This window comes from Cinclus cinclus, chromosome 3 (assembly GCF_963662255.1).
Source record: "Cinclus cinclus chromosome 3, bCinCin1.1, whole genome shotgun sequence".
Classification (NCBI taxonomy): Eukaryota; Metazoa; Chordata; class Aves; order Passeriformes; family Cinclidae; genus Cinclus; species Cinclus cinclus.
In genome coordinates this window covers 558,142-573,709 of record NC_085048.1, presented here as the reverse complement: position 1 = coordinate 573,709, position 15,568 = coordinate 558,142, and the positions used below count along the sequence as shown (strand labels likewise).

Here is a 15,568-nt window from a genome sequence, read left to right as displayed (position 1 = left end):
CAGCTGTCCATGAACAGGAGATATCTCCAGAGAGATAAGGATCACTGCCCCAGCTGGTTTAACAGCTGTTCATGAACAGGAGATATCTCCAGAGAGATAAGGATCACTGCCCCAGCTGGTTTAACAGCTGGTCCATGAACAGGAGATATCTCCCCAGAGATAAGGATCACTGCCCCAGCTGGTGATAGAATACACATCCCTGGTCACATCCTGCCCTTCTGTGCCAGGACACCCTGACACTCAGGCTGGCATTCCAGAGGTTCCCCAGCCTTGGGCAGGGATCTGCAGGGACCGAGGAGTCCCTGATCAGAGGCTGTTCCTGAGGAGAGCAGGAAGGGAAGGGGAGGATGAACAGGAGCTGTGGTTCCAGCCCTGGGGAGCTGAGCTGGTGCCAAAGGAGATTCCAGCTTTGGGAATTCTCTATTCCCCTGGGGCTGATTCTGCACCTCATTGTGTGCAGGGGAGTTTTTACTGCACTCAGCTTTTCCTCTGAGCTTCCCAGCCCAGCTTCCACTTCTATCTGAATCCCCAGAAAATTGCTTCCCTCTAATTAAGCAAGATATTAATTAAGAGTCTCTGCCTTCCCCAGCCCTCATTAATCCTGGCTGGCAGACATCCCCTCAGCATCCACACAGGCTCTTCCCTTCACAGGGGGATCAGGCTGGCACAGGTGCCCAGAGGCTGCCCCTGGATCTCTGGCAGTGCCCAAGGCCAGGCTGGATGGGGCTGGGAGCAGCCTGGGACAGTGGGAGGTGTTCCTGCCACGGCAAAGGTGCAACAGGAACTTACAAAAAGTGACTAAAAAGAGGGAATTGGGATGGTGGGAAGGAAGGACGGGGCTGGAAAACACCACGCTGTGAGTGAAAGAGAATGAAAGGAACTCCCATGACCTTAATCCTGTCTGTGCCCTGGATTCTTGCTGGGGGCTGCTTGGGATCAGCCCTCCCCTCTTCAGGAATTCCAACACACCTAGAGGGAAGGGGGAGTGCATTTCTGATGAAGAATGTTTAACCTAGGGACTGGGAATGTGGATGGAGCTGTTCCAGAAACCAGGGTTTGGTTCATCCCCACACCAGAGCTCAGCCTGGACAATGCAGCTGAGCAGAGCCTGTACCACCCTCACATCCTGGGAGAGGGGACCAGGCTGCATTCCTTCAAATCCTCTGGAAAAATCCTGACTTGGAGGTGTGCAGGGTCAGAATTGAAATTGGCTCATCCTGCTGGAGATTGCTTGACTCCCAAATGGTCTGGGTTGGAAAAGCCCTGAGAGCTCAGGGTGTCCAGCCCTTCCCAGCACTGCCAAATCCCATTGACCACGTCCCCAAGTGCCATATCCACAGGTCCAGGAGGATTTCAGGTTCATTCAGTGCTGAGGAAGGACACAAGGAAGAGCTGTCCCCCATGGGAACAGCCCAGCAGTGGATCAGGACACAAAGGAGTTGTGTCCTCTCCATCCCTGGAGCTTTCCCAACCCAAAGGAGGTTCCTGAGCAAGAGTTGGAGACTCCTGAGGTCTTTTCCCACCAGAATTGTTCTGGGATTGTCACAGAGTCATGGAATGATTTGGGTGGGAAGGGATCTTAAATCCCACCCAGTGCCAGCCCTGCCACGGCAGGGACACCTCCCACTGTCCCAGGCTGCTCCAGCCCCAATGTCCAACCTGGCCTTGGGCACTGCCAGGGATGCAGGGGCAGCCACAGCTGCTCTGGGAATTCCACCCTGTGGAATTCCAGGGCCTGCCCACCCTGCCAGGGAACAATTCCTAATTCCCAGTATCCCATCCAGCCCTGCCCTGTGGCAGTGGGAGCCATTCCCTGTGTCCTGTCCCTCCATGCCTTGTCCCCAGTCCCTCTCCAGCTCTCCTTTTGGCTCCTTCAGGTCCTGGAAGGGCTGAAGCACCCCAGAGCTTTCACTTCAGGCTGAACAATCCCAATTTTCTCAGCCTTTCCCTAGAGGAGAGCTGCTCCATCCCCCTGTTATGACAGGACTCAATACAATTTAGATTTAAAGAAGCCCCCAAATGTTTATAACAGAGGTCAGAAGAATGTCACTGACGGAATTTAGAGGCATCCAAGGAGGCTCCTCCTGTTCTCACCTCTAGCACTGCAGGACCAAGAGCTGAGGGGACACAGGGAGCAAACTGGAATTGTGTTACCTCAGGCAGGAACAGCACTGGCAATGTACAGGGCCTGAAAGGTGGGAGTGTGGCCTCCAGCCCACTCTGTCAGTGCTTCCCTGGAGCTCACTGCTCCCTGGCTTCACCCAGGCACACTCTGAAAACCTTTCTTGAGCTTGCTTGTGGATTTTGGTGATTCCTGGGAATGCCAGGGCTCTTCTCTCTGTTCTAAAGCTTTCAACCTCAATGATGTGCGGTCAGTTCAGTTTGCTGTGTTTGCATCTCACTGAACTCTTCTCCATGCTCTGGGGGAAGGGGCTGCATAGGAACTATTTAATATTGAACTATTTAATATTGAACTATTTAATAAAGGGAGAACGGGATCCAGGGTGTCCCTTGGTTATCCCAGTCTGCCTCGTGTGTGTCCTTGCACTCTGACAGTCAGGGCTGTGCCTTCCCCAGGAGCAGCTCCTGCACATTCTTCCATGGTTTCTTTCACTCTCCCAGTTCTAACTGCATTGTTATTGCTGTCTTTGTTGTTCTTATCATTATCATTATTATTATTACTACTATTATTATTATTTAAGGTTTTGATGGTCCCTAGTTAACAGTGCCCCTCATTTGTGTCCATGCAGCACAACACATCCTGTTACTCGTGTTCTGAAATTCCATGGAATCCTTGATCTGTTGGCATTTTTCTGCTGTCGAGGTCAGCTGGGTTTGGATTTTGGTTTTTTGCAAACACAAACTTTGGTTTGCAGTTCAACCAAACCCCTCCTGTCAGAGCCCTGGGTGCCCTGGGGCCCTGTCCTGGTGTTCCTTCAAGTCTTTCCAGAAACAAAGTTTTTTGTTTTGTTCTCTTCAGCGTTTGGATCTTTGTTACTCTGCTAATTAAAACCCTTCCCTAACGGGCAGTGGGGGAAACTGCTCTCTCCAGGAGATGGGATGAGCTCCAGGGTGCTGCTTTACTTTGAAATTTTTTGTGTAATCACTTCTTGAGCCAGCTCCAGGCCTGGAATTGTTTCCCTATGCTTCTCCTTTTATCCATGAGGCAGCACAAGAGGAGATGTCCAGTGACAGTGACAGTGACAGTGACAGTGTCCTGTGGCTGCAGAGGTGGGAGGTGTCTGGTGTTAGTGTCAGCAGGGTGTTAGTGTTTAATCACTGTTCAATCACTGTGTAATCACACTGAGCAGGTGTGGGGGCGTCCCAGGCTGGATTTAGGGTTCCCAATCCCAATCCCAGGGCTGTGTACCCAGGCTGGGAGTGGCTGATCCCAGTGCTCTGTGTCCTTGCAGGCCCTGAAGCAGCAGCAGCAGAAGCAGCAGCAGCAGCAGCAGTGCCGGGCAGGAATGGCCCCTGGAATGGGGCCAGCAATGGCTCTGCCCTCCAGCCAGCACGTCCTGCTCAAAGCCAAGGCCAGCACAGCTGGCAAGTCAGGTATGGGACAGGGAGAGACCCCTGGGATGGGATCATGGCATCATGGGATGGGAAACTGCCCCTTCCTGCAGCGTCCTTTGGGCTCTGAAATCAGCAGCTCGTGTCTCATGGTGTGTTTGGGATGCACCAGGTAAGGACAGCCCTTGGGAGGATCCTGGCTGGATCTCACTGTGCCTTTGGCTGCTTAAAAGCTGCTCCCAGTGCTCTGTGGCTTTCCCAGCCACCTGTACCCCATGCAGGGGCCTTCTCCTGCTGTTTATGTTTGTGTGTTCCTCCTGCTGTTCATGTTTGGGAGTTTCTCCTTGTTTTTATCTTTGGGGGTTTCTCCTGGTATTTCTGTTTGGGAGTTCTCCTGCTATTTATGTTTGGGGAATTCTCTTGGTGTTTGTATTTGGGATTTTCTCCTGGTTTTTATGTTTGGGGATTTCTCCTGGTATCTGTGTTTGGAGATTTTTCCTGGTATTTATGATTTCCAAAGTGGCTTCTCATCCTGCAGGGTGGGTTCCATGTCCTGTTCTCACCTGGAAGATCCCTGAGGGGTTTCCAGAATTTCTGGTGTCAGAAATCAGTGAGGTCACTGCCCTGCTCTGGCTGGTCTAGCAGGGCAGGAGCTCCCCTGCCAGCACCAGATTTTCCATGGTATCCCAAATTCTTGGTAGTTACTTCCAGCCAGTTTTCCCTGATTTATTTCCAGAGTAACTGAGTGCCTTGATAAGGTCCAGGTTCTGAGCCACAGACTCATCAAATCCCAAAGTGCCTGGGTGGGAAGGGACCTCAGAGCCCACCCAGTGCCACCCCTGCCATGGCAGGGGCACCTCCCACTGTCCCAGCCCTGATCCAGATCCCAACAAAACTGCATCTCCAGTCCCAAATCCCGAGTTTTTTTCAGCTATCAAACTCTCCAGTAAAGCCTGGCGCTGTGGGTAATTCATTAATATTAATTATTGACCCCATCCCAGTCCCAGAACTCCTTCCCTCCCAAGCTGTTGGTCCTTCAGCCAGGGAGCTGTGCTGGAAGAAGGGACAGCTGCCTGTGCAGAGAAGGAATTCTGCATCTGCCTCTGGGTTATTTATTCCCTGCAAAGCACAGGAGCTGGGACTCAGCAGTCCCTGGCACCTCCCCAGTTCCCTGCCTTGGGACGGGCTCATTCCCCCAGACCATCCCATGCAGGGCTCACATTCCAGCCTCATTCCCTGCAGGGATGTGGCACACAGCCAGCTTGTGCCAGGGGAAATCCCAGGGTCCCCATTCCATGCCCAGTGTGGGAGCAGCCAGAGAAGGTTCTGGAACAGCAGTCCCAGTGTTAGCATTGCACACGTCTGGATTTGCACATCCTGGGAGCTGTGCTGGGGATGTCTCCCTGAAATTCACTGGGCAGGGCAGGATTTTCCAGGAGTTTTGAGAAGCTGGGAGTGCCTGGGAGCTCCCCTGAGCCTCAGCCTGTCCTGGGGCAGGATCTGGGGTTCAGAGCCTGCAAAGGCCAGCGAGTCCTGCCCTTCCTGCTGTGCCACTGCAGCCTGAGGGTGCTTTCCTTAGGCTCAGCTCAGGATCTTTTCCTGCTTCCAGGCTTTTCCTTGAGCTCTTCCTCAGCTGTTTCCAGGTGGGATTGGTGTGTTCAGGAGCCCCCTCAGGCTGTAAATCCCTCCCTGTTAAGGCCTGGAAAGTTCCTCCTGGGTGTTTTTCTCCATGAAGTCCTTTTTCCCCCATGCTTGTGCAGCAGCAGTGGGAGGTGTGGAGAGAGAGCAGGAACTAAATGCACAGTGGGGAGGGAACAACACTCTAGTGGAAAGCAAGGCACTGATTCCACAATTTCAGGGATTTATTCAGAGCTGGAACAGCTTGTGTGAGGAAGGGAAGGGAGGGAGAGGGACCAGGATGGGAAACCGAGCACTGGGAAGAGGAGGAGGAAGAATTCTCTGGGTGCAATAGTGGGATGAAGTCTAGCAAGGACATGGGAGGTATGGGGAGATTTCCCTGCCAGTGAGCTCTGCCAGGAGCTCTGTTAGCCCTGGAAGTGTTAATGGGACCATGCCTGGGTCGGACTGGGTGGGAAATAAATTGGGATTAACTGGGAAATGGGATGTGCCTGTCCATGCCTTTGCTTTAGGATATTCTGGTGGCTCCAAGGGATCTCCTACATTCAGCTGCTGGGCAGGAGCCACTCCAAGAGCACAGGAATGTCTGTCCTGGAATTGCTGGGGTGGCTCTGGGAGTTGGAGAACCTCCATTCCATGCAGGAACATCCATGTGCAGGATCCCTCTGTGCATGCCTGTGTTCCAGTGTCTCCCTTTCTGGCAGGTTGGGAAGGGAAGCAGGCAGATGGACATTCCAGCAGCCCCCCAAACTCCACATCCAGCTCCTCACCCTCGGTGAAGCTTGAGAACTCCCTGCCAGGGCTGGGCAAGAAGCCATTCCCGAGATCTGACAGGCTCCATGCACGTAAGAGATGATTTCCCTGCTTTTCCTGGCCTTTGGCTGCTCCAATTCCATTGCTGAGGGACCCTGGAAGGTGATGCCGGGCTGCTGGGAATTGGGATAAATTATTCATAATGCCATCTTCAGATCAGCCTTTCCCAGTCCTCATCAGCTGGGCCTCCCCTCCTGGGAATTCCCAGATATTGGAGAGCACTAAAGGACCTGCATTATTTATGGTTTTATAGTGTACTTACACACTCTAATACCATGACAAAGGAAAAGAAATTCCTCCCTGGATCTCCATCCTTCAGACCCTGATGGATTTGGCTCCCAGCCCTTTCCTGGAGCTGGGGCTTCCTCAGCCTTCCTGCCCTTCCTGGTCCCTTTTACATTCTCCAAGGGTGGGAGTGACCATGGTGAATTTAAGGATATTCTTACAAAGTCATGGAATGTCCTGAGGGGGAAGAAACCCACAAGGATCTTGGAATCCAGCTCCTGGTGCTGGCCAGGACACCCCAACAATCCCACCCTGTGCATCCCTGGGAGTGTTATCCAAACTCCCCTGGAGCTCTGGGGCTGTGCCCGCTCCCTGGGGAGCGTGGGCAGTGCCAGGGGGAAGAACCTTTCCCTGAGATCCACCCCGAATCCCCTGACACAGCTCCAGCAGTTCCCTCATTCTCAGGTCTCTGTCCCAGTGTCACTGTGGACACCAGGCACTTCCACAGAGCAGGGAAAGAAATCCCCAGGGACAAACTGACCTTAACTGGAGACTTAAAGCAGAAAATGGCTGTGGCCAGAAGGAGTTGTAGGAAGAGAACCCTCCTTGCCAAGCCCAAGTGAGGGATGGGTGGGGATGGAATGGGGATGGAATGTCCCATTCCTGGCTGCCCCAGGCTCTGTTGGTGGCAGAGGTTTAATTCTGGTGTGTGCAGAGGTAACACGAGCCATGGGCCAGCTCCCCGTGGTGCCACCGTGACATTCCCTGGTCAGGGACCCTCGAAGGGGGCAGCTCAGGGGTGACCAGGTGATAACTGCATTTAATTATTCTTTTTCTCCTCTGCTATGGCATTAAATGCACGAGAGACAGAATTTCAGCTGTTTATTAATTCCTGTCTATGTTACAGTGAGTGCTTCAGCCCTTGTAGCTAACAAGGTAAAAATGGCAAAATGGTGCTCTACCTCTCTTCTTACAAGGTCTTTTAAAGCTTTATTGTCCAATTAAGAACTGACACCTAAATTATTTTTATTTTTGACCCAATGACCAAACACCCATGACTTGCAGTAGGGCATTTTCCACCCAGTTTAAAAAGTGCCCCCCAGACCCATGAAGAAGAAGGCGAAAAAGAAAGAAACCTCTGCCCTAAAAGCTCCATCTTGCCCTCCATACATTGCTATATTCCAAAACCCCAAATTCCAAACCCTTCACCATGAGATACTACACATTTCTATTCAAACTACACACCAGTGATTCCAGTTCTGTTGCTCAATTTTGGAAGCTTTCTGTTGGACCCCAGGAACCTGGGATTTTTGGGCTTTTTGTGCTGACACTGACCCCCAGGAGAACACTGCTTTTGAACTGAGGCCTTGGAGAAGGCTTCCAAATTTGAGTGATGGAGTTAAAATCACTGGTGTGTAGTGAGAATAGAAATGTGTGATATCAGATGGTGCAGGGCTTGGACTTGGAGGTTTTAGAATATAGTGATAGGTAAGGGACAAGATGGAGCATTTTGGGTGTTGTCTTTTTTCTTCCCTCTCCTTCATGATTTCAGGCAGTAGTTTCTGGTTGAACAGTCAGTGTTGCACTGGGGGTGACAAGAGTTTGATTTTTGGGTCAAAAGTATAAATAATAGAAGTGTTAATTCTCTATTGGACTGTTTAGCTTTCAAAGACCTTGTAACTAGCTAAATTCACTTCCATTTTGCTCACTTTTACTTGGTAACTAGAAGTGTTGCAGAGCTCCCTGTACTTGAGATAAGATTTAATAAACAACCAAATCCAAATGAGAAATTCGTCTCCTTTGTGTTTTGAATCCTAACTCTGAGTAAAGACAGAAGAAAACGAAGACAAGCCACTAAATAAGTGGTGCAGTTAAAGCACTGCAGCCTCCTGCACGCTCAGGTCAGAAGCAGGGCTCTCTGGGGGTGGGGCAGCAAGGTGCACTGCAGCTCCGAGCAGGTGTGTGCTCCTGGCAGGGCAGCTGAAGAGAGCGCGCTGCGCCGACATCGACGTGGAGACGCCGGACTCGATCCTGGTGAACACCAACCTGAGGGCGCTGATCAACAAACACACCTTCAGCGTGCTGCCCCCCGAGTGCCAGCAGCGCCTGCTGCTGCTGCTGCCCGACGTCGACAGGCAGGTACGGCCATCGCCCACCTGGGCACGCACTCACCTGGGCACTCACTCACCTGGGCACTCACTCACCTGGGCACTCACCTGGGCACTCACTCACCTGGGCACTCACCTGGGCACACACTCACCTGGGCACTCACTCACCTGGGCACTCACCTGGGCACTCACTCGCCTGGGCACTCACTCGCCTGGGCACTCACTCACCTGGGCACTCACCTGGGCACTCACTCACCTGGGCACTCACCTGGGCACACACCTGGGCACGCACTCACCTGGGCACTCACTCACCTGGGCACACACTCACCTGGGCACTCACTCACCTGGGCACTCACTCACCTGGGCACACACTCACCTGGGCACTCACTCACCTGGGCACACACTCACCTGGGCACGCACACACCTGGGCACTCACCTGGGCACACACTCACCTGGACACTCACACACCTGGGCACTCACCTGGGCACGCACACACCTGGGCACTCACTCGCCTGGGCACTCACTCACCTGGGCACTCACTCGCCTGGGCACTCACTCGCCTGGGCACTCACTCACCTGGGCACTCACTCGCCTGGGCACTCACCTGGGCACTCACTCACCTGGGCACTCACTTACCTGGGCACTCACTCACCTGGGCACTCACCTGGGCACTCACTCACCTGGGCACTCACACACCTGGGCACTCACCTGGGCACGCACACACCTGGGCACTCACTCACCTGGGCACTCACACACCTGGGCACTCACTCGCCTGGGCACTCACCTGGGCACTCACTCACCTGGGCACTCACTCACCTGGGCACTCACCTGGGCACACACTCACCTGGGCACTCACTCACCTGGGCACTCACACACCTGGGCACTCACACACCTGGGCACTCACTCACCTGGGCACACACTCACCTGGGCACTCACACACCTGGGCACTCACCTGGGCACGCACACACCTGGGCACTCACACACCTGGGCACTCACCTGGGCACTCACACACCTGGGCACTCACTCACCTGGGCACTCACCTGGGCACACACTCACCTGGGCACTCACACACCTGGGCACTCACCTGGGCACGCACACACCTGGGCACTCACTCACCTGGGCACTCACCTGGGCACACACTCACCTGGGCACGCACACACCTGGGCACTCACCTGGGCACGCACACACCTGGGCACTCACTCACCTGGGCACTCACCTGGGCACACACTCACCTGGGCACGCACACACCTGGGCACTCACCTGGGCACGCACACACCTGGGCACTCACTCACCTGGGCACTCACCTGGGCACTCACACACCTGGGCACTCACTCGCCTGGGCACTCACCTGGGCACTCACTCACCTGGGCACTCACCTGGGCACACACTCACCTGGGCACTCACACACCTGGGCACTCACTCACCTGGGCACTCACCCACCTGGGCACACACTCACCTGGGCACTCACACACCTGGGCACTCACTCACCTGGGCACTCACCTGGGCACACACTCACCTGGACACTCACACACCTGGGCACACACTTACCTGGGCACTCACCTGGGCACTCACTCACCTGGGCACACACCTGGGCACTCACCTGGGACAGACAAGTATGGGCACACACCTGGGGCTGCCAGGCACTGGGACCTGCAGGGAGCAGCTCCAGGTGACAGTCACCTTCCCCTTGTGGTACCCTGAGCAAAATCCAGCTTAGGGAAAGCTCCGAGCCCCTGGCAGGGCCTGAAGGGGCTCCAGGAGAGCTGGAGAGGGACTGGGGACAAGGCATGGAGGGACAGGACACAGGGAATGGCTCCCACTGCCACAGGGCAGGGCTGGATGGGATACTGGGAATTAGGAATTGTTCCCTGGCAGGGTGGGCAGGCCCTGGAATTCCACAGGGTGGAATTCCCAGAGCAGCTGTGGCTGCCCCTGCATCCCTGGCAGTGCCCAAGGCCAGGTTGGATGGGCTGGGAATAACCTGGGATTGGGGGAGCGTTCCCAAATCCTCCAGAATTGCTGGGAGAAATAAACCCCCCCAGTACCCCGTTTTCAGTGTCACTCACTGAGGCATTGCTTTATTCTGGCCAGGGCAGTTGTGTGACCAAATCCAGAGCTGGACACAAAACCTGCTCCCCTCAGCCTTGGCCCCTTGGCTGGGGCTGGTGGCCTTGTCCTGAGTGACCCCGGGCAGGTTCCCCAGGGATGTGGGCAGTGCTGCACTCAGTCTGTGCCCAGGGACACCTGCACTGCCAGCAGGTGACACGGGGCTGTGGCCAGCAGGTGACATGGGCTGTGACCAGCAGGTGACAGGGGGCAGTGACCAGCAGGTGACACGGGGCTGTGACCAGCAGGTGACAGGGGGCAGTGACCAGCAGGTGACACGGGGCTGTGACCAGCAGGTGACAGGGAGCAGTGACCAGCAGGTGACAGGGAGCAGTGACCAGCAGGTGACACAGGGCTGTGACCAGCAGGTGACATGGGCTGTGGCCAGCAGGTGAACAGGGGGCTGTGGCCAGCAGGTGACACAGGGCTGTGACCAGCAGGTGACAGGGGGCTGTAGCCAGCAGGTGACACAGGGCTGTGACCAGCAGGTGACAGGGGGCTGTGGCCAGCAGGTGACACAGGGCTGTGACCAGCAGGTGACAGGGGGCTGTGGCCAGCAGGTGACACAGGGCTGTGACCAGCAGGTGAACGGGGCTGTGACCAGCAGGTGACAGGGGGCTGTGACCAGCAGGTGACATGGGCTGTGACCAGCAGGTGACATGGGCTGTGGCCAACAGGTGACATGGGCTGTGACCAGCAGGTGACATGGGCTGTAGCCAGCAGGTGACACAGGGCTGTGACCAGCAGGTGACAGGGGGCTGTAGCCAGCAGGTGACACAGGGCTGTGACCAGCAGGTGACAGGGGGCTGTGGCCAGCAGGTGACACAGGGCTGTGACCAGCAGGTGAACGGGGCTGTGACCAGCAGGTGACATGGGCTGTGGCCAACAGGTGACATGGGCTGTGACCAGCAGGTGACATGGGCTGTGACCAGCAGGTGACAGGGGGCTGTGACCAGCAGGTGACATGGGCTGTGGCCAACAGGTGACATGGGCTGTGGCCAGCAGGTGAACGGAGCTGTGGCCAGCAGGTGACATGGGCTGTGACCAGCAGGTGACATGGGCTGTGGCCAACAGGTGACATGGGCTGTGACCAGCAGGTGACATGGGCTGTAGCCAGCAGGTGACACAGGGCTGTGACCAGCAGGTGACAGGGGGCTGTAGCCAGCAGGTGACACAGGGCTGTGACCAGCAGGTGAACGGGGCTGTGACCAGCAGGTGACACAGGGCTGTGACCAGCAGGTGAACGGGGCTGTGACCAGCAGGTGACATGGGCTGTGGCCAGCAGGTGACATGGGCTGTGACCAGCAGGTGACATGGGCTGTGTCTCTCTCTCCCAGGTTGGGGCTGATGGGCTGATGAAGCTCAGCAGCTCCGCTCTCAACAATGAGTTCTTCACCTCGGCTGCACAGGGCTGGAAGGAGAGGCTGTCAGAAGGTAAAACCTCCCCACACGTCCCCACAGCTGGGGAGTAGCTGGGGAAGGCACAGGGGAAATTCCTGGAAGGCACAGAGGAGATTCCTGGAAAGCACAGAGGAAATTCTGGAGCTCTGCCAGGCTCTCACTGCAGGCTGAGGGGGACAAGGCAAGCCCAGAGCTGGGGGCTCACAGTCAGAGGGAGCTGCAGAAGGAGTTCCATGAGAACTGACAAAGCAAATCTCTGGAAGAGATGAGAAAAGGATGGAAAATGTGTTCAAAATACTCTGAACTGGCAGCAGAGCTGGGGCATTCTGGAGTTGTAGCACCTAAACACAGACACTGCTGAGGGGGCAGAGAAGGGAAATTCTGTTCCAGAGCAGAGCACGGGGTACTCAGTCATCCTTTGAGCCATCCCTTTGGATGTATAGGTGGGATACTGGGGGAAAATTCTTCCCTGTCAGGGTGGTGAGGCCCTTACAAGTCTGACCAGGCCGTTCCCTCTCTTCCTGTCCCTGTTCCCTGGGAGCAGATCCCAAATCCCCCCCTGGCTGTCCCCTCCTGTCAGGGAGTTGTGCAGAGCCACAAGGTCCCCCCTGAGCCTCCTTTTCTCCAGGCTCAGCCCCTTTCCCAGCTCCCTCAGCCTCTCCTGGGGCTCCAGCCCCTTCCCCAGCTCTGTTCCCTGGACTGCCCCATTCCTGCAGCCAGCCCCTGGGGCTCAGGTTGGGGCTGAGGGCAGGTGCAGAATCCAGGGCTCCTGTTCCCCATCACCCCCCCTTTCCTGTCTCAGAAATCCCTTGTGTATCCCACAGGAGAGTTCACCCCAGAAATGCAGCTCCGGATCCGGCAGGAGCTGGAGAAGGAGAAGAAGGTGGAGCTGTGGAAGGAGCACTTCTTTGAGAGCTACTATGGAGAGAGGTGAGAGCTCAGCTCTGTTCTGGGGTCCCCCCCATCCATGAACACTGGGTTTCATCAGCCCTGAGCCTGAGGGAGGCTTCTGGCTTCAGCTGGTTCCAGGGAAGCAGGAGATGCCAGCAGGATCCAGGTCAGGTGTGAGGTGTTTGCCTCAGCTTTTATCCAGTGCAGAGTGTCCTGACTCTCCACACCTCTTCCCCTCCTTGCTGGGAGCTCTCCCCACGGCTCTCCTGGATCCACCTCAGGGTCAGCACCTGCATTTCTACATCTCCAATCCCACCCCACAGGGGTAAACCCCCAAAGCTGCAAAGCTTTTATTCTGTGCCTCCTCTTGCTTCAGGACTTTCCCATCCTGTGGGGCTACAAGGGAGGATCTGGGGTTTCTGAGAGGCCTGGAAAGGAGCACACACATGGAAATAGCTGATCAGGAGTTTCTAATCCTGCACTGGGCCAGGTTTTTGTTTGTCCTCATCCTGGCAGCCACTGTGCCTCCCATCCATTCAGGGTGATTTAACCCTGCAGAGCATCCAGGTTATTCCTGGCATTCCAGGGGATGCTGTGGGTGAGCCAGGGGCTGGGGGGTGTCCATGCAGGCTGTAGGAGCAACTACAGGGAGACATCAGCCTGGGAGTGCAGCTCATAAAGGGCTTCACCAGCCACCTGTCCCAGGTCTGTGCTCATGGGAAGGTGTCAGCAGCCCCAGTCCTGGAGCATTAGGGGACAGCAGGACAGTGTGGAGGGGACGTGTGCAGGAGCAGGACCTCAGCTCCCTCCAGCTCCTAAGAACTTGTCTGGTGGAAACCAACCCATGGATTCACCAGACCTTCACAGTGTTATGTTTGGGGAATAAAGGGTTGGGAGGGATGCATGAAGTTAATCCAAAAGGAGTCTGGAATCACTCTGGAATTAGTTCCATGTTCCTGTTGAAGAGCTGGTGGGACCCTTCTCAGTGTCCCCTTCCTGCCAGTGTCACCGTGGGAGCCAGGGCTGCTCCCATGCTGCAGAGGAGGCTCTGGGGGCTCATGCAGGAAAATAGTCACTGTTGGACAAACTCTTTGGATTTGCAGCCTGGAAAATTGGTGTCTGGAGCTACCCAGTGTTCCATGTATTGCTTTCAGCTGCTTTTAATCCTTGATGCTGATCTCTGCTTCCTGTGGAAGGATTATCAGTAGGAAAGTGATCGTGGCATAGAATCAGTTGTGTGAGACATTTATTTAGGGAGTTTATTTAGGGAATCCCGTCCCCATTTCCCAAAGGATGGGATGGTTTGCAGGGATGTTTTCCAAAGCAAAGCCTGTGTTTCCCTTGGCAGCTCTGGGCTGAGCCCCGAGGAGTCGGAGCGACTGACGGCACAGCCCGAGGCAGAGCCCGCCCGGCCCCGCAGCCCCCCGGCCCCGCCCCGGGAGCAGGGCACGGCCCCATCGGAGCCCAGGCCACAGCCAGCCCCGGGGCCAGCAGCCAGCAGGAGAGCAGCAGAGGAGGCCAGAGAGGACCAGCAGCCCAAGGCGGCCAAGGCCACCGAGGCGTCCCCGGAGCGGCGCGCGGCGAGAGCCGGCGACCGAGAGAGAGCCCGCGGGGAAAGCCTGCCCCAAAAACCCCTCAGTGCCACCAGCCAGAAGCCAGAGGAGCAGAGGAAGGCTGGACCAGGGAAGGAGACTCCGGGTGCCCCCAGCAAACCAAAGAGCCCCGAGGCAGCTGAAGGAGCAGCGAAGGCGCCGAGCCCCGCGGCAGCCACGGACACGGCGGAGAAGAAACTCCCCGGGAGCGAGGCCATGGAGGTGGGTGTGGAGGCCCTCAAGAGGAAGGTGGAGAGCAGGGAGGAAGCTCCAGGCACCCCTGAGAAGAAGCCCCGAGTGGCTGAGCCCTGCCAGCAGCAGCAGCAGCAGCAGCAGCAGCAGCAGCAGGCCTTTCGGAAGCAGCCCTTTCCCGGCGCGGGGCCGGCGGTGCCGCGGGTGCCCCCGCTCAAGGTGAGCCCAGCAGGGACAGAGCCACGGCTGGGGCTCCCCAGGGGCACCGAACCCCAAAGAGATGGGGTTGGAAGGGATCTCAGAGCCCATCTCACCCCACGCGTGCCATGGGCGGGGACAGTCCTGCCGTGCCAGGCTGCAGGGCTTTGCAAGGCTGTGGGGACAGAGGAGACCAGGAGCTGCCAGGGGGGGACAGGCAGGGCCAGAGGGGGGTGAAGGCTCCGGGCTCCCCTGCAGCCACCCCAGACACTGGGATTCCATCCAGAGCCCCTGGTTTGTAGTGCTGCAGTGCCAGGGCAGGAGCATTTTCGGGAACACCTCAGGACCAGAGGCCCTTTGGCTGCTGAGCCTTTGTAAGAACCTAGCTGGGAAAGGAAAGAGGGAATTGGTCCCTGCTGGGATGGGCAGGGGGAGGCAGCAGCACAAAATCATCCCAGCCTTTGAGACCAGGTCAGGACCAGGCAGCTGCTGCTGAACCTGCTGCTCTGGGCCCTTAGGCAGAAGTTTAATTCCTGTATTCCTCAGGAATCCTACTCCCCTGATCATGTCCTTTTGTACTAAAAGGCTGCAAACTCGAAACTTTAAAAGCACCTCATGATTCTCACATGTTAATAAGAACATCACAAAGGCAGGAAAGCATCAATGAAATGGTCAGTGACACAGAATTGTGGAAACTGTCCATGAAGGAGGTCTGGAATACCATGCAGGAGGGAGGGTTGGCCTGCCAGGGCAATAAAGGTGGGATTTAATATAACAGCAGAGTGAGTTGAAAGTGATTGTGAATAGTTTCCTCTGTAAAGCAGGGGAAAATGGGGACAGGCATGTCCCCAAGATGTGTCATTTCCCAAAAATGAAGTGGTTGATCAGAGC

At 55.9% G+C, this 15,568-nt stretch overlaps 1 protein-coding gene across 6 annotated transcripts in view; it reads left to right on the top strand.

Moving 5' to 3' along the window:
* ASXL2 (ASXL transcriptional regulator 2) overlaps nt 1-15,568 on the top strand; it is a 70,697-nt gene that overhangs the window by 47,965 nt on the left and 7,164 nt on the right. For 5 of the 6 annotated variants that reach the window (XM_062489564.1, XM_062489563.1, XM_062489565.1 and 2 more), the window contains 6 exons: nt 3,414-3,555; nt 5,856-5,996; nt 8,165-8,328; nt 11,741-11,837; nt 12,629-12,734; nt 14,044-14,698. In XM_062489564.1, coding sequence (XP_062345548.1) covers nt 3,414-3,555; nt 5,856-5,996; nt 8,165-8,328; nt 11,741-11,837; nt 12,629-12,734; nt 14,044-14,698 — 1,305 coding nt within the window. Of the gene's footprint in view, nt 1-3,413; nt 3,686-5,855; nt 5,997-8,164; nt 8,329-11,740; nt 11,838-12,628; nt 12,735-14,043; nt 14,699-15,568 lie in introns of those variants that run through there. The other variant, XM_062489568.1, reaches the window with a different exon arrangement.